Genomic DNA, 22,505 nt, shown 5'->3' on the forward strand with positions numbered 1-22,505 from the left:
CAGTAGAGGGCGCTCCATTTGGGCTCCAACCGGAAGTCCCTAGCGCTGCCAGTTTCTCTGACTGGAATGGGGCTAATAGAAACTAGCTCTGAGCTTTGAATTGAATTTGAAGTTTTTGGAAAAGATAGACGCAGCTTTTCGCCAAGTTCAATAGAGAGTGGAGTGAAATGAAACGCGATGTCCGGATACTGCTGTTGGGGGAACGTAAGATGTGATTTTGTCTATTAAATGTCAAGGGGAATAAATGTGACAGTTTAATGAAAGTTAGCATGATTAGAGAGCGCTAACCCTCAACCTTGAGCCGCTGCAGGAATGATCTGAATTAACGTTAAACACACGGTTCATTTAGTGCTGCCATTTTTGTTGTTGTTTGCAATCATGCAAAATGAAAACACAAGAAAATTAACTTTATGAACAAGCGAGCAAGTTCTTCACACAGATTATAGGCTAATTACAATGTAGTCAAACTCTAGAAGTTGAATTAGACACTATATACTATATATATATATATATATATATTCATATACACATTATTTATTCAATAGATATTTACATGTGATATAGATATTCATTTTTAAAAACTCATGACACACAAATGTATTTATTGTTTTGAGTAGTTTTGCTCATTTTGACAGATTGAATTCATAATTTAATTTCTCCAACCTCTTGATTATATTCGAATGATTGAATCTGCTCATTAATTCTTCGTTGAGTGATTGATAATGGTGTTGACATGCTAACTATCAATGTGTGTGAGTGTGTGCCTCGTGAAAGAGTGAAGAGTAAACAGATCCTCCTGCTGCTGTGACACAATGCACGTATTCACACACACACACACACACACACACAGACTATTATTATTATTATCACAGACTATTAACTATTATTGTATTCTTTGTCATCCACTAGCCAAAGTGGGAAAGACCTCTCTCATCATGTCTCTGGTCGGAGAGGAGTTTCCTGAGCAGGTGAGTTTACCCATGACCCTCTCTGGTAGTGTGTCGGACTGGTGCTGTAAGATGAAGCTCACTTGTTTGTGCCGTCAGGTTCCTCTCCGGGCGGAGGAGATCACCATTCCTGCTGACGTCACGCCTGAGAAAGTGCCCACACATATAGTTGACTACTCAGGTGTGTGTGTGTGTGTGTATAATGAAATATTTGCCCTTTAGCATTTTTTTAACACTCAGTGTCTCTCTTCAGAAAGTGAACAGTCTGATGAAGTGTTAAGGGAGGAAATTGTAAAGGTAGGATGTGTTCTAGTTATGTTATTTTCACATGATCCTTCACAAATCATTCTAATACGCGGGTTATTATTGTTACTTAATTATTAACGATTGTTCTTTGCTGCTTAATAATTTTGTGAAAACCATTTTTCTTTTTTTTTTCAGGATTCTTTTGTTTAAAAAAACAGCATTTAAAAACTGTTACGTCTAATCAATTGAATTAATTATTGCTGAATTATATAAAATAATATAAATATAAAATATGATGAATATAAAAGTATTAATTTCTTTTCACTCAAAACGTTAAAGTGTATGATGGTTTCCACAAAAATATGCAGCAACTGTTTTCAGTATTGATAATCAGAAATGTTTCTATGTTAAAAATCATTTTATATTCCAAACTTATGACCAGTAGTGTGTCTGTGTATATGTATGACGATCATTGTTTTCTCGTTTGTAGGCCAATGTCGTGTGTGTGGTTTATGATGTCACCCAAGAGGAAACCATTGACATGGTATTGGATTTCTTCAACATTATCATTATATTTTTGTCTTTTATTTCCACTGATTTTATCCTCGTCTTTTCTCTCAGATCAGGACTAAATGGATTCCTCTGGTCAATGGAGGCGCTGAGAAAGGAAGCAAGTATGTCTCTGATGCCCATGTAAATGCACCTACGTATTTTTTTGGGGGGACTTTCCTTGAAACATGTCACATTTTTTTGCTGTAGGATTCCCATCATCCTCGTGGGCAACAAGTCTGACTTGCGCTCCGGCAGCTCCATGGAAACCATCCTGCCAATCATGAACCAGTTTTCGGAGATTGAGACCTGTGTGGAGGTTTGAACCACTGACTCAAACTCAAATACATGTTTGACACTATAGACACACACATCAGTGTGTGAAAGGGGTTGTTTATCACTCTTATTCTAGTTTAGTTTTCTCCTGTAGTCAGAACTTGGTCAATGTTTCTTGCATTAGAAAGTCATAATTACATTTTCCATGATGACCTCTCTCTGATGCGGAGAATTAAACAAAGCTCTGTTTGCTGCTGTGATTGGCTGACCTCGTGTTTTGCACTGAAGAGGGCGTTTTGTTTTGGGAATGTTATGGTTTGCATACATTAAACTAGTATTTTAAAAGTGCAAGAAACCCTTGTTTTCCGTGGCATGACCCGCTGGATTGCCGTAGCTGCTGTTTTACCAGCGAGTTAATCTATTCCAACACTCTTAAACGATATAATCCGCAGCATAGTGTATAGATTAGCATATGCAACTACAATCATTCATTCAACTCTGTGTGGCTTGTTAGACTTTCTAGTGTCGTTTTTATTTGTTTTGTTTGGAGGGGTTTTAGAATTATTATTTTTTTTATTTATCTTGAATTTATTTTAGTTTAAACAATTATAGTAGCATGTATATAAAATAAAATATATAAATATCATACACAATTATATTCATATGATGTATATACATTTTATTATGAATATAAAATTATATATATATATATATATATAATTTTATATTCATAATAAAATTATATATATATATATATAATTTTATATTCATAATAAAATTCACAATCCAAAACATAATTTATACAAATATCATAATTCAATAGTATTTAATTAATAATTTATTTTGCTAAACATATTTATTGAAGTAATATACCATTGATTTTTTATTGCAATTTATCGTCTTTTTTTCCCCTAATATCCGAGTGAAACGGCCTCTGGAACAAGAACAAATGTGGGCGGAGCTTGATTTTGTCTGTGGGGAATTGATTGGATGGTTGTGGTTTGCTATTGGTGGATCTGATGTGAGTGACAGGTTGCCCCGCCCTCTCGCCAGTAAACACACAGTCAGAGAAGAGATGTCACTGCAAGAGGGAAGGGATGAGATTTTGATTATAAATTACAAGGGCACGTGTCATGAATTAAAAAAAATAATGATGTGCACGAATAAATAATTTATAATAAATACACAATATACCACCAAAAATGTCAATTTTGATGTCATTGTGACTAAAACGTAGTGCTTAGATAGCAGCCTTTTAGCCTGGGTGTCCAAGAATACTGTACAAGGGTGTATATGATGATTACATGATGATGTATTTGTGTCCGCAGTGCTCAGCTAAGAATCTGAAGAATATTTCTGAGCTGTTCTATTACGCCCAGAAGGCCGTTCTACACCCGACTGCTCCGCTCTACGACCCCGAAGACAAACAGGTGCGCACACACACACACTAGTACATCTCTCCCTGCGAGTAGATGTGGCGTTCTGAATGTTCGTGTGTGTTTGTGCAGCTGAAGCCGCAGTGTGTTCGAGCTCTGAGTCGAATCTTCAGCATCTCTGATCAGGATAATGATCACATACTCAGTGACGCTGAGCTCAACTGCTTTCAGGTGAGCTAACAAACTTGAGCTTCACACTTTTGAAATGTGGCCAGTTAAACAGCAGAGAATAATGTAAGGCAGGATTTTATATCCTGAATCAAACATGTGAAGTTTACTAAACGCTTTTTCCCTCGCCTATCAGTCAGCAGAAAACTTGTTTAAAAGGTACACAAAGTTGTTACAGTCATATGAAGTATTATGAAAAATGTTCTTCTAAATTGTTTACGTTTTATGAATTTTGTTTTGTGCTTTTTTTATTCATTTCTTTTTTTTTTTAGCTTTAATTTTTCATATTTTGTTTTAGGAAATTTAGTACGTCAGCTTAAATTAATTTTATTTTATTTAACTGCTAAGGCAACAGTTTGCATTTTTGTTTACGTTTTGAAAGTTGTATATTTTTCGTCTAATATTTAGCTTTTATTTATTTCAGCTTTATTTCAATTAATGGAAAAAAAATTAATCATTTAGTTAACAAAAACAACAGTGATATAAACAGTATATTTGTATGGCAGTGTGTGTGCGTGCATGTGTGTTTGTGTTCGTACCTGGTAAACCCTACGTTATATGGCCCAAATGTCTCCACAAGGCAAATAATACCATCAATACCATCAAATAATACCACCGTCATTTTTGACCTTGTAGGGATTTTTTTTGGGGGGGGGGGAAACAGCTTAAATCATACAAAATTATTATTATGTTTTGTTTTGTTTTTTTTGAAAATGTAAAAATTCATGAAGTTTTTTGATGGGTAGGGTTGGGGTAACGGAACATGCAGTTTGTACAGTATACAAATCATTGTCTATAGAAAGTCCCCTTAAAACATGGAAACCCAATGTGTGTGTGTGTTTGTGTAGAAATTGTGTTTCGGGAATCCACTGGCTCCTCAGGCTCTGGAGGACGTGAAAACAGTCGTGTGGAAGAACACCAGTGAAGGAGTCCAGGACAACGGACTCACACTCATCGGTAACAAACATCACATGTATATTCATGTTATGCACACTCTCTTGTGTATCTTAATTATAATTTACACACTCATGCTTTTGTGTTTTTTCCGTAGGTTTCCTGTTCTTGAACACTCTCTTTATCCAGAGGGGACGTCATGAGACCACCTGGACCATCCTGCGTAAATTCGGCTATGATGACACGCTTGAGTTGACGGATGACTACCTCTACCCACCGTACGTCTGTGCTAGACTTGTAGTCAAGACCGCCTAAACCGAGACCAAGACTCTACCAAGACCAGAGGGTATCGAGACCAAGTCGATACTGAGACCAAGAGCGAGACAGAGACCAAGATCGAGACCAAGATCGAGACCAAGATCGAGACCAAGTCAAGACCGAGACCAAGAGCGAGACAGAGACCAAGATCGAGACCAAGTCGAGACCGAGACCAAGCCAAGACCGAGACCAAGTCGAGACCGAGACCAAGCCGAGACCAAGTCAAGACCGAGACCAAGACCAAGCCGAGACCGAGACCAAGCCAAGACCGAGACCAAGACCAAGTCGAGACCAAGTCAAGACCGAGACCAAGACCAAGTCGAGACTAAGTCGAGACCAAGTCAAGACCGAGACCAAGTCAAGACCGAGACCAAGACCCGAGACCAAGAGCGAGACAGAGACCAAGATCGAGACCAAGACCCGAGACCAAGTCAAGACCGAGACCGAGACCAAGCCAAGACCGAGACCGAGACCAAGTCGAGACCAAGACCAAGTCGAGACTAAGTCGAGACCAAGTCAAGACCGAGACCAAGTCAAGACCAAGTCGAGACCGAGACCAAGTCGATACAGAGACCAAGATCGAGACCAAGATCGAGACCAAGTCAAGACCGAGACCAAGACCGAGACCAAGTCAAGACCAAGTCAAGACCGAGACCAAGTCGAGACTAAGTCAAGACAGAGACCAAGTCGAGACCGAGACCAAGTCAAGACCAAGTCAGACCGAGACCAAGTCGAGACCAAGTCAAGACAGAGACCAAGCCAAGACCGAGACCAAGTCGAGACCAAGTCAAGACAGAGACCAAGCCAAGACAGAGACCAAGCCAAGACCGAGACCAAGCCAAGACCGAGACCAAGTCGAGACCAAGACCAAGTCGAGACTAAGTTGAGACCAAGTCAAGACCGAGACCAAGTCGAGACCGAGACCAAGACCGAGACCAAGTCGAGACCGAGACCAAGACCGAGACCAAGTCAAGACCGATCAAGACCAAGACCACATAAAAGTGGTCTCGAGAAATACATCCCTAGTCTGTGCATGTGAAAGCATGTGATTGCATGAACAGAGATCAGTATTTAAGTGACCTTCATGTGTGTGTTCACAGACTGCGAGTATCGGTGGGCTGTACGACGGAGCTGAATCATCTGGGTCACCAGTTCCTCCAGAAGCTCTTTGATAAGTATGATGAGGTAAGGCATGATGATGATGATGATGGATTTGACCCTCTTATGAACTTTGCGTGCTTAAGGTTTCATTGGGCTTACGATTGTGTCTCTCCTCCTGCAGGATAAGGACTCAGCCCTGTCTCCCGCAGAGCTGAAGAATCTGTTTAGTGTTTTACCCTACATGCCCTGGGGCTCAGCGGTGTACGGTAGTGTCCCCCTAACGGACGAGAGCTTCATCTCCCAACACGGATACTTCTGCCAGTGGATGTGAGTGGACGTTCAAACCGCACAATACACGTTTATGTGGATCGTTTTGCTTTCTGAGAGTCACTTTTTTTAGTTTATTTTATGATTATCTTGTGGCCTTTCCCTCAAGAGCTGATGGCATTGATACACATTGAACCTGTTCTATTCAATTCTGATTCTGAAGTACCACTGTGTCACTAAATCACCAGACTGACTCAGAGTAATTATTGTTTTTGTATTTTAGAAGAATTCACTAAAAGGACCAGATTGAAAGACTTATTTGTTTGTAAATCAGACAATACTAGTTGTACTGAATTGTTTATGATTCACTGGAAAGAACTAGTTAATAGCAGTCATTTGTTTGTGAACCTGACTATACTTGATCTTTATTACGACTCACTGTAAGAGTCATATGTTCGGGAGTCAGATGTCACTAGCGGTGCTGTATGTTTATGATTTCCCAGGAAAAAACACAGTTTGTAAACTAGACTACACTCGTTGCTCGGTTTTTATGATTCACATAAAATTAAGAGTCCATTAGGCTGCGAGTCATTTGAGTCAGACTACACTGGCTGCACTGTATGTCAAATACAGGGTTTCCGCGGGGTCTTAAAAAGTCTAAAATTTCTAAATCACAATTTAAGGCCTTAAATTTGCTGAAATATTGTGTTCTAGGTCTTAAATAATTTTAAACAGGTCTTAATTTTCCTGCGTCCATGTAAATCTCATTGAAATGTTCCTGCAGCGTTTTGGAATGTTTAAAAAAAAAAAATTATTCTGTGGTTGTAGTTCTTTATTTTGCTAGTTCAAATATAATTCGCTGTATTACGACTACAAAATAGACCAATATGCAACAGCCAATCAGTTTTGAGGTTTCGTGTTATTGGCGCGTATCTCAGATACCACAGACGGACATAAAACGGATTTTAAGTTTAGCAGTACTTGGCTTGAAATATCTGAATTTTGGATCAGATTTTGGTGATTTTTAATTTGGCTTTTGGATCAGAGCCAACGGAGGTGTTCTGGGTTCTCCACTCGATGACAAGACACCAGTCCTACTTTGTTTCAAATGATGTTTCCGGAGTCTGACATCGCTAAATCCTTCTGGTGCGGGAAAGATAAAACGGCCTACATTACACGCTTTGGAATAGAGGATTTTATAAAAACAGAAACAGAACTAATTTCCAAAATCACGGGACCATTCGCGCTGATTTTCGGTGAATGTTCAGTTTGAATAAATTAAATTACTTTGACTCGTTACGCGTTTCCTTTTGTACGTTTTTTTACGTTTTTTTTTTCGTGATATAGGTCTTAAATTTCATTCACAATGGTCTTAAAAAGGTCTTAAAAAGTCTTAAATTTGACTTTGTGAAACCTGCAGAAACCCTGAAATATACGACTTACTACGAAAAAAATAACAAATCTTGTTCAAAAAATTCTTATAAAAATAAATAAAAAAATCTGACTAGTTCCCCTGTGTGTATTAGACCCTTTTCGGGTCTTCTCGTTTCACATTAAACTTTGCCAGCAAACTTGGGTAAAATGAGACTTATTGTGGTGCAGGAAACTGACATAGAGGTTGCGTTTAATCCAGAATTTGGATTACCTGGAATCTGAAAACAGAACATGAAACCGTTTCTGTATTATTATTCCACATTACTTAAATATAATGTGTGATTGTACGAACTGCAGGTTATCTGCTTATCTGGATGTGCACCGGTGTTTGGAGCATCTGGGATACCTCGGGTATCCGATTCTAATGGAGCGAGAGTCCCAGACCTCCGCTGTCACGGGTAATGAGATCCTCACACACACCGGCTTTAAACTCCACGCCTGTTTGATCAAACGGATGCTAAAGAATATTTCTGTTTTTTTCTGTGTGTGTGTATTAGTAACAAGAGAGAAGGCATTAGACCTGGAGAAGAGACAGACACAGCGGACGGTTTTCCTCTGCAAAGTGATCGGTCCCCGCGGAACGGGAAAGACAGACTTTCTTCGAGCTTTTCTGCAGCGAAGCACTGAGGTGAGCAATTTTACTGTACGAAATACTGCATGAAGCCAATCACAACAAACCGCAGTCAGATCAGAACGTATACGATGTTTGATATATTTTAATGGACCAATGAGATTCCACCACTGGCTGATGCATTAAATAAAAAAAAGTAATAATAAAAAATAATTAAATAAATAAATAAAATAATAAAAAAGGTTGCTTTATTGTGAATTTTCAACTTTTTATCAAGCAGATGTTTTTATTTCTTTCATTTGTACACATCAAAACACATGACATACAGTAAAGAAAGAACATTAATATTAATATACAAAAAAATAGGGCGGTCCCCCGACTAAAGATTTTTCTAGTCGACTAGGAGTCATTCATTTAAGCCATTAATCGACTAGTCGCACATTTATGATATTAATTTCATTACATAAATGCTGTATATACTATAGGAGGTTGCATTGGAAAAAGAGTTTCAGGGCTACAGGAATGAAGTATATTAACATTGCTAACATTGTTCTATATTACAGAGAAATAATAAACCATAACAATGAGGCTTATATAAATTAAGCACTTAAACACTCACAGCAACACTGGCAAAAGTAATGATGTCCATAAAAAAACAAATGAGGCTGTCTGAACATTAATCATTTATTAATAAACTAGTGTTTTCTAGCGAGTCATAAAGTTGAGTGCTTTGCACAGTGTTTGTTTTGGTCTACTAAGCCTCTTCTCGAGTTATAGTACTTTTATATATATATATATATATATATATATATAGTATTTTACTCTAGAAAAAGTTTTTCTTCCACACTTTATAGTCTGTCTAGGAAATAATTATCCATTGTGTGATAATGATTCTCATTTACATCTACCAAATATTTACAATGCTGATGATGTGTTTATTTTCAGAGAAATGACTGTGACCCTGGCCTCCCTTCAATATACACCATCAACACCGTCTCAGTAGCCAATCAGGAGAAGTACCTCATCGTAAGCACCGCCTCGAGCTTTACGCGTGCCCTAGTTTATTGGTTCCCCCCTGACGTGTGTGTTATTCCTCGCAGCTGGAGGAGGTGGACGTGGAAACAGAGTTTCTAAAAGCAGCAGATGCGGCGTGTGATGTGGCGTGTCTCATGTATGATGTCAGCGACCCGGACTCGTTCAACTATTGTGCTAGTATATATAAGGTGAGGAACAAGATGCTTGACACACGCCTTACTCGTATTCATTAATCACTTTAAATATCGGATCATACAAATTAATGAATAACCCATAATGACCTGCATCTGTCGGTGAATAATATATGATGATGTGAGTTATTCATTTCACCTGTGTGGCTAACTTTTTAGTTATTAAATAAACGTACAGCCCATCTAATGGTCTGGAATGGACACTCATCATGTTGATGGCCTTAATTAATAGAAAGCTGAATTTATTTCTTGGGAGTTAATAGTGTATTTAACAGAATTTTGGGTCCCACTTTATATTAAGTGGCTTTAAGTACTATGTACTTGCATTGAAATTAATAATTTGATACAATGGACTTATTGTGTACATACATGTTTTTACATTGTAACATGTAATTACAGCTATAATTAATTTATGTAATTACATTTGTAATTACACAGTTGACCCTCCCCTCACACCTTAAACTACCCTTAAACCGACCCATACCACCACACCTGTCCCTAACCTTACCCGTATCACACCTCAATAGCAGCAAAAGTGATTTACAATACAACAGGAACACAATAATACATTGTACTTATTGTTCAGTGTAAGTACATAGTACTTAAAGCCACTTAATATAAAGTGGGACCGAATTTGGTAAATAAAAATTAAATTACATAACCTACCGTTCACGTGTTTGGGGTCAGTAATTTTTGTATTTTTTAAAGATTTAATACTTTCTTTCAGCTTAAAGGGATAGTTCACTCCAAAATAAAAATTCTGTCATTACTCATCCGTTGTAAAAGTCTAAATTCAATCTGTTCATCACATAAAGCGATCGAGTCTCTAAAGCAAAAATTCAATCTCTTTTGAACTTTTTGAAGCGTCAAAGTGGTAGTTGGGTCAGAAAACGCTCAAATTTCATAAAATATTTTTTTTTTTTTTGGTGAACTATCCCTTTAATGACTAATGGTGCGTTCACGTGCAATGGTAACCAGAAGCTGATGAAGTGTGTTTCTGCATTGTTCCCCTGTAGCAGCACTATATGGACAGCGGGATCCCGTGTGTGGTGGTGGGCTCCAAAGCCGATCTGATAGAAGTCAAACAGCATCATGGGATGAGCCCGTCTGAGTTTTGCTACAAACACCGGCTGCCTTCGCCCCTCCGTTTCTCCACGCTGCTCACACACACTCACACACACATTTACAGCAAGCTCACCTGGGCCGCCATGTACCCGTAAGTACACGCATCTTACCATTTAATTTTAGATATATACTAGGGGTGTAACGGTACATGTATTCGTATTGAACCGTTTCGGTTCGAGGCTTCCGGTTCGGTACGCATACAAACCGAACGATTGCTTTGACCATTTTTCCTGCCGGCAAAATTCGTGCTGACGCGGCCAACACAACGTTGCGCAACATCAAATGGCAAGCGTAATGAAAGCAGAACGAAACTGCGCTCCTCGTTATGTGCTTCACGGATCGTTTATCAGTTCGGACCAGCAACATCTGTGCAGCGCGAGCCGATCTCGATCAAGCAACACTGTTACCACACCGCGCTAAGAGATCCGGTAAAGAAAACATTTGAATTCGCCACTGAGGTAATAACATCGCTGCGAGATCTAGTGAGATGCATTCACATTTCTCCGTTATTAACCGTAGATCTCTATTAGATCAAACAGCGCTGTCATGGAAACCAGGAGAAACATTGTGCCGTGAATGAACTAGTAATACTTTCGTCCACAGACCAGCAACATTCACCATGGATTTAATATAGTAACACTAACTGGAACCAGTTTGGCTGGAATGGTGAAATGCTTTCAAGTACTTCACACATCTTTTTCCAGCACTTCAAAATTCAAATATTATATAAATAAATATATATTTAAATGTTATTTTTAATGTGATGACCAAAACATTATTTGTTCATCCTTCAAAGATGACCCTCATTTATAAACCTGAAAGTTTCAAGATCTAGGAAAACTCACACTTATTTAAACATATTTTTTCTTTAAACAAATAGTAAATTTCTCTGGCATTTCTTTCTTTTTGCTGTATCGAAAACGTACCGAACCGTGACTTTAGAACCGAGGTACGTACCGAACCGTGATTTTTGTGTACCGTTACACCCCTAATATATACTGTACAAGAAGCCAAAATTGACAACTTCACCCTTTATTTAATAAATGTGTTAAAGAGTTAATGCATGGTGTCAATCGTTTTATGTGTGATCATCAGAGCCCGACCGATAAAGGATTTTGAAGGCCGATACCGACACAAATATTTTTGGGTTTTAAAAAACGATATTCCGATATATCGGCCGATATTTTATTTATTTATTTGAAAATGGACATGGTAGTCACAAATTTTGTCATGCTTATTTAAATTAAGAGAACTGATGGGGATGTTCTTTTAATGTATGTATCGTGACCAACTCAAGGAGTGTTGGCAACAGGAACGGTGTAGAGTGCCCTCTGGTGGACAAACTATACAACTCCAACACTCATGACATGGTTCAAGCGTGTTTCGTCCGTTTGGATAGTTTGGAAAATGCCTAATATCGGCCGATAATATCAGCCTGCCGATATATCGGTCTGGCTCTAGTGATAATGCAATGAAACAAATCATTTTGTCAGATAAATTACCTTAACCAAGTTTAGTGTTCTGCTCTACTCTAATATTTAAAATAATATAAAATATTTTCCACCTATTTTGATGGTTTAATCAAACTTGTTGAGTCATAAAAACAAATATACATGCATATAAATGTATTTATTTTTAACATTTTTAATTAAGTTGCTAAATTGCACTTATATTAAACTCCTTGCAATCGTTTGCAAGACTTTTTCTCGAGTTATAATCTAATCAATTCCTATTGGATAAAATGACCTTCTTTTTGGATTTGAATATCACATGCCGCTCGTAAATATTTCTGCTGAGTAAAATGGCTTACAAGCATTGCACGTTGACTTCAATGATTTGCGGATACCAGACTAAAATTAGCCTGCTCGACTGTGTGTGTATGTGTGTGTCATCAAGGTCACTAGAAATACTGTGTGTATTTAAATCTCTCTCTCTGTGTGTGTCTGCAGGCACCTGAACGGATCAGACATGAGCAGCACATCTTTCTGGCTGCGTGTGACTCTGGGCGCCACGATAGCGGCCATGCTGGGCTTCGCTCTGTTCAGAGCCTTCAGCCGACACAAATGATGCTCGCGCATTTCGTACACACAGATAAACACACGATCCTTCATTTCCTGCACTCTGTCTCGGCCTTACAGAGTCATTGTGGCTTATCAAGGGTGTGAAGCCCTGCTAGTTACAGTGACAGCAACACAATTAAGCAGTCGATTGGGTTTTCTTTGTCTTTTTTCTTCAGCTGGACTAAATTACCACACACACGCTTTTGCTTTCACTACGAAAACTTGCCGGCTTTACCGTATCACCCCCAAGGACGTTTTCCAACATGTTTCAAGAGGAACAGCATTATATAACAGGTTATGTTTCGAATTGTACAGAGTTTGTAATGTATTTAAGAGTTTGGGAAATCAATATAGATCGAGAATATATATATATATATATATATATATGCAAACTCTGAAACAGTGTCGAGGTCAATTCAGTTTTTCCTCAGCCACTTCAGGAAATGCACTTCATTTTTATTCATAACTCATCCTCTCAGAATATTTGAGAAGCTGAAGTACGTTCTTTGTTAAATCGAAGTTAAGCTCTAGTTAAATGCTATGGATGATGTCATCTGAAAATCACAAAGCTAAATGAAGTGCCTCTTCTTAATTGGCTGATATTAAAACTGAATAAATTTCCATGTCATGTTCCTCAGATGGCTGTTTATGTTCATGGACCATGACTGACAAATTACTGTTGTTGTTATTATTATTATTTTAAGATGCCGAGGCAAAATTCATTGATGCTTTTGGACATCGCTAAACTGGGCCCAAACTCTTGCTTTGCCTGTATTGATTGTAGGGTCGAATGATCTCTCGTTTGAAATTGCAGTAGGGATGGATGGTGTTAATAAGTGTATTTTAAATGATATTTTAAGAAGATGAAATGCTCTGATGCTTTGGACGTCTTATAGATCAGGATAGACCGTAGAGGATGACTTGGCTGACTGTATTTAATTATAATATTGTGCAAACTGGATTTATCTCAGTACTGTTACTGTTTATTGGGCCAAGTAAAATTAAAAAAGGGTTTCATTTTAGCCTAAAAACATTTACTCAACACTGAAGGACTGTCTAGAAATTTGCATGGTCAGATATTTCTTCAAAATGATAGAACTCTCTATGGATGTCCCGATTCATTGTTTTAATTTTCAATTTCAATATTTTGTTCAGTATTAATGCCCAGTATTAAAAATGGTGAGCTCAACTTGTCTTCAGTATCAAATGAGATGTTCGAATAGAAATATTTTGTAATAAACTAGCGTTTTTTTCTGGTGATTTTCTGGAATGGTGTGTTTGATCACATGACTCTGAATCTAAGAGGCTGATTGGCTGATTGTCTCGTTGAGCTCTTATGCATAACCATTCAGCCATTTTATATATTTCTGTAACTAATAGAAATTAACTTTTTATGCTTAAATGTGACAGGCAGATCTAATTTCTGTTCCGACGATACAGCATCACGTTTCAAGAACACTGCAAAATACATTGAGGTGAGTTTGGAAAGTTGACTTGTGTCCAACATCCAGAATAAAAGATATAATGTCTAAACATCTGAGATAAATTATATTATTGGCATAACCTTTCGAGTAAAGTGTTTAATAATAGAAACCTGCTGATCCTGTTCTCCAGCATGATTTATGATGATCTAAACTCTGAAGAGCATCACATTTGATTAGAGACAAAAATCTGAAATGTTTCAACATGATGTGATTTTAAGTTATTTGAAAAAAATGTTAAGCTTAATATTTCCAGGGTTATTTGAGAAAGAAAAAAATCAGGTTGAGGTCTCAGACTTTAATGCAAATGTATAAGGGAAAGTACATTTATTTTACAGTCACCTTTTTAAATACTTTTTTGCCGTTTACTTAAATAGTAATGCGGTATCACAAATTAATGTTTTTGTTTTATGAAGATTTTATATTAAAAATAGTTAAGTAGTCTAATGCAGAATTATAGTTTGTTATATAATTATAGCTGTTTTATTTTCAGTTTGATCTTTAGTTTTATAAGTTTCTGTACATTTTTATTTGAACTATTTGAAATAAATAGCCTACATCCAAGTCTTTAAGAAGAATGTGTAGCACTTCAAACTATTATCATCATGTTATTCATGATTAACTAAAGCATATTATAAAGACTTAAATTATGCCGTGTATCACACTAAAACTAATGTGGGCATTTTTTTTCAGTTTACTTTTTCTTTCAGTTTGAAATTGTTTTCATTTGGATTGTATTTCTCGACAAACAGATACTATTGGCATTACACGTCATCAAAGCATTTGCATTTGCCCCAGCGTGACACTGACAGGTGCAGTTCTCCGACGAGACCGCGGGGGCAGCACTGAGTCAAACCCAAAGATGCGCTTCACCTTTTCGCTCTGAGATCAACTGGAGGTTGCGGTCCCTGAAGACCCCCATCTCTCGCGGGACCAGAGTGTCATAGTACCCGTTTAATCTGCTCGCACTCCATGTAAACACCAGACAAACTACTGCGTTTGAAATGAAATATGTTTATTGATGCAATGGAGCTAATTACAACAGTCCACGTCACAAGTTGATTCTGTACATCGCCATCACATATAAGTCACCGTTCTTCATACAAAGACATTTTATTATTGTTCTTCACAGTCCTAGAATGACCTAAAATAAGCATCGACATATCTAATTGGCAAATTAATTAGTATGTCTCTGGATGAGGATGATAATAGTGTGCAATACAGTTCAACTTAGTTAATGAAAAAAAAAAAAAAAAGTCCAGGAATTTTTTTTTTTTTAAATAAATAGTTTCGATGCCGTTTCGATGTCTCGGATCTTCTTTATAGAGTCACAATTGCGCACAAAAAAAGTTTCTGGAGAAACACGCTGTAAAAGTGCGCGCACAAAGATCTTAGAAAAATAACAATATACCAAAAAACATTTCCTTCGAAAAAGTTTATTTACACCGAGTTTTGAATGAGTCAGTCCGTCGGCTGGAAATCCCTTTACTTCTTTTTCCCCGTTTTCCTGGTCGACGTCTTGGGTTTGGGTCTCGCCGTTTTCGCCTTCTTGGCTTTGCTCGCCTTGGCAGGTTTGGCCACCTTCGCCTTCTTGACCACTTTCTTGGCTTTAACGGGCGATTTCTTCTTCTCCGCCACCTTCTTCACTTTCTTCTCGGCAGCTTTCTTAGTTTTCGCTGGGGATTTCGCCACTTTCTTGGGCTTGGGGGCTTTCTTGGGTTTGGCAGCGGCTTTGGCTGGCTTCTTGACTTTCACGGCTGCTGGTTTGGGTTTCTCGGGCTTTTTGACGTCATCAGCTTTGGCCAGTTTGAAGGATCCCGAAGCACCGATGCCCTTGGTGTGGCGAAGGAGCCCACCGGCCACCAGACGCTTCAGGGCGAGTTTGATCTGGGAGTCGGCGTTGTCTCCCACCTTGTAGTGGTTTTTCACGTACTTCTGGATGGACTGACGCGACGCGCCGCTGCGGCTCCGGTCGGCGGCGATGGCCGCTTTGATCATGTCAGAGTATTTGGGATGCGACGCCGCTTTCTTGGAGCTTTTCGCCTTCTTTGGCCTGGATGCGGGTGTCGCTGCGGTCTCAGCCATGGTCGATCCGTGAGGATTTCAAACAATAACTCAACTGTCAAAAACTCTCTCACGAGAAAGTGAGGGGAAATTCTTGAGGAGCTGTTAAAAATGATGAAATTAAGTCCGCGTCACACCTTGGTCTTTGTTTAGTTATGAGTTAAAATATTTATTCAAATAACCCACAAATGAGTGCCGTTGAAAGTGTGTATATTATTCGGCGAAGTGCGCCTGTACTATATATGAAGCCTCCACGCGGACGTGATTGAGAACACCAACTGCCAGCAGCTGATCAAGCGGGCTTCCATGAAATCTGCGCGGGCTGGTTTGTGTTTCTTCCTCCTCGAATTGAGGCCGAATTCAGCCAGACTCGTTTGATACCGACCCTCCCAACGCCACGGCCAGAGAGGGGAGGCTTTGGGCTTCATGTGCGTGTGTCGGTTTAGCCTGAATTCATTGCGCCATTAACTTTTTTTCCCTGAAAATCAGCTCAAACCGGCGAGCGCGGTGATGGATTTTGCAGAATTCGCGTAAAAATAGCACAAAACAACGAAACCGAGCCGGAAAACACCGAATGTATATGAAAGCCCCATCAACACACTGGAGGACAGGGTGGGTTTGATTCATATAAAACGTCGTTTTCGTTTTTAATAAGCTGAAGTAGCTGACGAACTAACACAGTCTGGCCACTGAGTCCGCGTGACGTTTCTCCGATTATTTATTGTTAAACCTTCTATAAATGAAATGTGCGCGAAATAAAGTGGCTCTCATATCGTGGGTCATATTCACACATTTTAAGAGGTGTCGGTGTAATGTATGAGCTATAGATATAAACGAGTAAAACGTTATAGTGTATAAAGAAGCAGCTCCTATGCTGAGTGTTCTGGAAGAAGAGCTCGGATGTTAGGAAAGTTGCCAACGACCCAAAGACCAGCTTTACCGACCAGAACCCACCGGTACCGTGGTCAGGTTGAACATATCGATCTGTGTATTGCATTCCCGGTGTTTTGTGCGTTATGGATCTGATAAACATATGAGGACTGATCAAACTGAGCTGGATGCTTTAAACGCTCGCGCATTCTTTTGTTATCTCTCCGTTTGGCAGGGAAGCGCGTATCCCGTCGGTTTGTTTTCCCTTATTTCCTCACTGTTCACTTTTAAGTCATCAATTTAGTTCAGGCTCTTATCGGGCTGATGCACAGTTATATTATTATCGCCCCTGCTTGTTCTGGTATTCACATTTCCAGGCTGGATGGTGTTTCAGTCAGAACGCCATCTTGAATCTCTTCACTTCAGGGTTTTCAGTTCACATCTATTGTAAAGCCCGCTTTAGTGAACTTTTAATTAGACTACTATGTTATTGGTAATTAAACTTAAGTTGATGAACCAGATTAATAGCATTTTTATTTGAACTTTGTACTCAAGTTTGAGCGCGTGACGCTTTAACTAGTGCGCAGGTAGTTTTCTCTCATGAATAACATTCAAAATGGAACATTATTTAATTTTTTGATTTTATTATACTGTTGATTATTAGTTTCTGCTTGACATCAGGCATGGACTCTTAAATATATGGCTTCTTTTGTTACACTTGCACTGGATTGTAAAAGAATTACATTATAGTATATTAAGCTCTGTGCACATTACGCACACCTGTGATCACTGTCATTCCCGTGTGTGTGTGTGTGTGTTTGACACAGTCTTGGTGTAGTGTCTGCAGGTGTCTAGTGCTGAAAACAGCACCTTCCCTCAGTCTGTGCAGTGTGCACTCAACCCATGTCAATTAGATGAATAGATAGATATGCATAGATAGATAGGTGCACATATTACATGTTGACATAACAGTAGGACTAGAAATACTAAGGTAAACTGATCCAGGAAATATTTACATTGGTATTTTTCATTATTTACTCATGTAATGGCAATAATAACCCAGTGTACTGACCACTGAATACTGTAGTTTCCTCCACACAATGCCAGAATTATTGTATTTTGTCATTTAATACGCTGTAATTAACATTTGATTTTTTTTCCCTATAGGCACTGTAGCAGTTACATCACTGCATGACATCAACCGTCGCGTGAGCTTCCTGTTAAATACGGTATGGCTTATATCTACATGACAAAAGTGTGATTGTCTATAAAAATCTTCTTTTAAAAAAAATTGTGCTTTGTTATGGAATTTCACCTAAAGCATAAAAGCATGTAAATTCATGTCTGTTAAAAGCTAGTTATTGACAGCAGGTAAAAATACATGAAATTACAGACTGACATCCAGAATAGGCATGTGACTCAAACAATAGTATATATAAGAACAGACTGAAGCATTATTATAAAAGACTGAACGATTTTTGTAATGGAAACCCTGCTAATTTAATATCAGGAATTGATAATTGAAAGAAAACTTTGACTTGATCAGCATCATACTTATGTGTCTTTAAAATGTCCAGTTAGAGAAATGTGTGGATTAAAAGTCTTTGTGTCAGATATGGTGTATAGAGAATGACTTGCATGAGTTTGAGCAGGAGAGGGCAGCACTGCTCTGTTCTGCAGCGATCACTGTGTGGAAATGAGGCATTAGTATATAGGGTATTAAATAATTATCATTTCTCTCTATAATTAGCTCTAACAATATATTTCATTTAATTACTTTACTTACAAATCAACAAATGAAAAATATGCATATAAATAATCTAAATGTGGCAACTGGTTATTTTGCTGATCCACACCTCATAGTCAGTGTGGGCTAATGTGATTACATGCAGGAAAAATATATTGATTGATGCTTCCTCTGAAAAACAGATTTAATGGGGATTTATGCTCATTGATCAAGGTCAGTGCTGTCTGTCTTATATTATGCTACCAGAGTCGTGAAGGTCATGAAGTTCATAAACATGAGGCCAGTAATGGATTGATAGCACACAAGTAACAGAAAGAATGAATAAGTCACAAATACTTTAGTCGATGAAGTGTCCGTCAGCGTCATTGATCCACCGTGACACCTCATGGAGACGCTGTAGAGGTGTTACAGCAGACTCAATCACACCAGACATATTCATAAAGATGATCGTGGTCAGCGTAGAATAAAAATTCTGGCTTATGTTCATTTTAGAAGAGACCAGGGATTGGTGAACCCGCACGATAGGGTTTTTATTTCCATGTGAGCTTTCAAATCACCAACAATTAGAGTGTGTTATAACACTTCTGTTTACAAAGAAAATCCGCACAATCAGTTTAGCTCCAGGTTAAAATCTGTCGCGATTGTTAGTGGTGTTTTCTGACATTGTTCATAATTAGGGTTAGAGATTTGAATAAACCTCTAACACTGAGTCATCAATTTTGGTGTGTAGCTCGTCCCAAACCGTTTGTGCTACAGAAACCTATATGGCAAAAAGTATAGTTTTTAACACTTATTTTTGATTTTTTTCAGTTTTTTTTTATTTTATTTCCATATATATATATAATAGCCACAAAATTGAGGTAATATATTTATGTAAATGTATTATATCTATATTAGATACATATTTTAATATAGTATATATTGATATATTTTTTTATATATAATATATGCAGATATATTACAAATATATTAAATTGGCCCTATTTAGGAAATAGTAATGTAAAAATATTTTAAAATCTATATTAGATATATATTTTTTGTATACTTTGATATATATATAATATTTTGATTACAGTATTTTGTTGTATCTCAAATCAAATCAATGTGAACTTTAAAATCACCAACAATTAGAGCGTATTGTCATAAAGTCTTGTGTCTGTAAGAAATCTGCACAGCCTGCTTAGCCTAGGGTGAAAATCTGTTGAGATTTTTTACTGACAGTGGCTTAATGCAAAGATATAAATATTTTTTACCCGTTTGGCTGCTTCCTATTCTGAGTTGAGTCAATCTGAAACAAACTGTGTTAAAATGATGACCCAGATATCCAAGAAGAGCAGTATATTCACACGAGGGGTCAGTACCACTGCTATCCGCATCATATGCAAACCTAATATGTATACATTTAAATCCCACACTTTTGCACCACTGATGATAATAATCCTCTAAACGTTCCCTATTAACATCTACTAGATTACTTTAATTCATGAATAGCACCGAGGCATTCTGGACTTTAGAGATTCATCTTTATTACCACAGTTAAACGCTCCTCAGAGATAATAACTAAGCCAAATGACTTAATTAGTGTGTTTCAGGATGTGTATGTGAACACCATATTACAAGCACAAGCTGTGACTGAACAGCGTGTTTTAGGGTTTGTAGTATCTGCTGTGTGTGATTAATGCCTGATTTAGGAAACCTGAGTGCGCTTGCGCTGTGTGTGTGTGTGTATGTGTGTGTGTGCACTGCAGTGAATGTGTGTTTGTGTGTGTTTAGTCTCTCTTTAAGACTCCTGCAGGGTAGATGGAGAGCTGCAGCTCTTTGGACACGCCCCCCCGGCCTCTGATTGGCCGCAGACCGCCGCCTCCTTCCCCTCCTTCATTGGTATTCAGGTAGTACAGTCTTTGTGGAGGACAGAGGAGAGAGAGGGCGAGAGAGGGAGAGATTTACATAGGTAAAGGCGACACGAGCACACCGAGACGGGCGAGCGGAGAGGGACTGAAGGGTAGAGTAGAGGAAGGAAAGGGACAGAAAGTGCACTGAAGGTGAATCTTTGAGCTGGATGGAAGCGGGTGCGAAAGTGTCACAAAGATCTATGGGTTCTGGATGCTGACCGGGACTTTGGATTTTAACCCTTCTGGGATCGAGCGAACCTCACTGGAGGGAATCCTGCAGATACACCACTGGCCCTCGCTAGAGTGTGTGCAAGGGGTCTCTGTCCCCGCTGGGGAGGCGTGCCGCACAGACGGGCCAACGTGTGTGTGTGTGGACGTGTCTCTGTGTGTGAAATCCCCCTATGTCCTTCTTTTTGTGGCTGTGTGTGCACCAGGGCCCAGTATATGGATAGAAGCTCTCTGTTTCAGCTCATACAAGAGCAGGTAAGCAGCAGCAGCAGGTTGCTATGGTTACTGCATCCTCCCGTGCGTCGATGTGCATGTGTGTGCATGTGTTCCTAGGCCGATATGAAGCGAGACGGACAGTTGGAATGAATGAGTACAGGAGTGTGTGTGTGACTGAGAGAGGTCCTTATGTTCAGTCAGTGGCTGTTACTCTGCTAGTAGTACACTAGACATTCGCTTGGAGCACTCGCTTGGTTCTTCTGACTGTGCTAAAATGTGGAAATTACACTTAAAGTCTCTTAAGCTCACCAAGGCTGCGTTCATTTGATCAAAAATCAGTAATATTGTGAAAAACCTGCTGGAATAACCATTTTCTATTTAAATATAGTGTAAAATGTCATTTATTCCTGTGATCAAAGCTAAATTTTCAGAGAATCGTTTTAACATTATACATGTCATTTTGAGCAATTTAAAGCATCTTTGCTGAATAAAGCTATTTTTATTTTTACTTTTAAATGGAAGTGTTTATATTTTAATATGTTATATGTTATCATATTCAAAGCAGCAACTGGCAGATATTAAATCAAAGGATGTGTCGATGCAGCTTTGTGGGTGTGTGTGTGTTTTTTTGTTGGGGAATTTCAGATCAGATTAATTCGGTTCAGTTCACTTAAGCCAGTTTGACTCATTAGCACTTTTAACAGTATAGATTGCTCAACTCGATCTTCTTAATTGCTTTTCACAATATTGATTGTTAAATTCAGCCCATTTCAGTTCAATTCTTCACACACTGTAAAAAAAATATATTTTCATGATTTGTAATCACAACATTTTTTCTTTTGTCAAATCAACTAATTTATGTAGTTCAGATAACAATATTTTGAGTTTCTGATGATTAAATCAATCTCCTTCATTGTATTAACTCAATTTTTTTCATTTCAATGAACTTAAAATTTTAAGGCAACCAGGTTACTTTTTTTAAGTTAAACCGACAACAATATTTTTTTTACAGTACAAAGGGATATACATTTTTTTAACAATAAACCTTTAAAAACAGCCAAGCTACAAGGTTGTTAATCAAATTCTGTTTTAGCCGTCCGGCCCCATCATTTCAACAGTTTTAAAATAATCATGTTTAACAGTACAATTCTTGATGGGAAAACTGCATTACCCATGATGCTGTACAGAAAATGCCACCAATCAGAGTCGCAACAAAGAACACGCCTTAAAAAAAAAGATAACTCCGCCCATTTTCATGAAGCACTGCTCTCAAATTACTGAAATATTTGGGAAAATATTTGCATATTTTGCAATAAACTAAAAATAGATGGATTTTTTTTTTATTTATATCATCAACATTATATATAAGTGCGTAGTTTTATATTTCTC

At 38.1% G+C, this 22,505-nt stretch overlaps 3 protein-coding genes across 5 annotated transcripts in view; 2 read left to right on the top strand and 1 right to left on the bottom strand.

Moving 5' to 3' along the window:
• Nucleotides 1–34: 34 nt before the first annotated feature.
• On the top strand, nt 35–13,878 carry rhot2 (ras homolog family member T2). The gene is made up of 19 exons (XM_039657827.2): nt 35–204; nt 910–968; nt 1,047–1,128; nt 1,201–1,244; nt 1,684–1,737; nt 1,815–1,867; nt 1,953–2,061; nt 3,347–3,448; nt 3,527–3,625; nt 4,471–4,579; nt 4,674–4,794; nt 5,935–6,019; nt 6,117–6,262; nt 7,934–8,034; nt 8,134–8,264; nt 9,153–9,233; nt 9,308–9,430; nt 10,450–10,649; nt 12,508–13,878. Exons 1-19 carry the CDS (start codon nt 168–170, stop codon nt 12,623–12,625), a joined length of 1,854 nt encoding a protein of 617 aa, XP_039513761.2. The 5' UTR covers nt 35–167; the 3' UTR covers nt 12,626–13,878.
• Nucleotides 13,879–15,093: 1,215 nt separating this feature from the next.
• Nucleotides 15,094–16,410, bottom strand: h1-0 (H1.0 linker histone). The gene has a single exon (XM_039657838.2). It carries the CDS (start codon nt 16,182–16,184, stop codon nt 15,585–15,587), a length of 600 nt encoding a protein of 199 aa, XP_039513772.1. The 5' UTR covers nt 16,185–16,410; the 3' UTR covers nt 15,094–15,584.
• Nucleotides 16,411–16,521: 111 nt separating this feature from the next.
• Nucleotides 16,522–22,505, top strand: part of rhbdl1 (rhomboid, veinlet-like 1 (Drosophila)) — a 28,991-nt gene continuing 23,007 nt past the window's right edge. Inside the window, exons 1-2 of one of the 3 annotated variants that reach the window (XM_089125879.1) lie at nt 16,522–17,119; nt 18,201–18,262. Coding sequence is in view for 1 of the 3 variants with exons in the window: in XM_089125877.1 (XP_088982003.1) it covers nt 21,117–21,155 (39 nt within the window). In the remaining 2 variants the exon portion in view is untranslated. Of the gene's footprint in view, nt 17,120–18,200; nt 18,263–20,666; nt 21,156–22,505 lie in introns of those variants that run through there. The other 2 variants (XM_089125878.1, XM_089125877.1) reach the window with 2 other exon arrangements.

Source organism: Pimephales promelas, chromosome 22 (assembly GCF_988280905.1).
Source record: "Pimephales promelas chromosome 22, fPimPro1.hap1.1, whole genome shotgun sequence".
In the NCBI taxonomy this organism is placed as follows: Eukaryota; Metazoa; Chordata; class Actinopteri; order Cypriniformes; family Leuciscidae; genus Pimephales; species Pimephales promelas.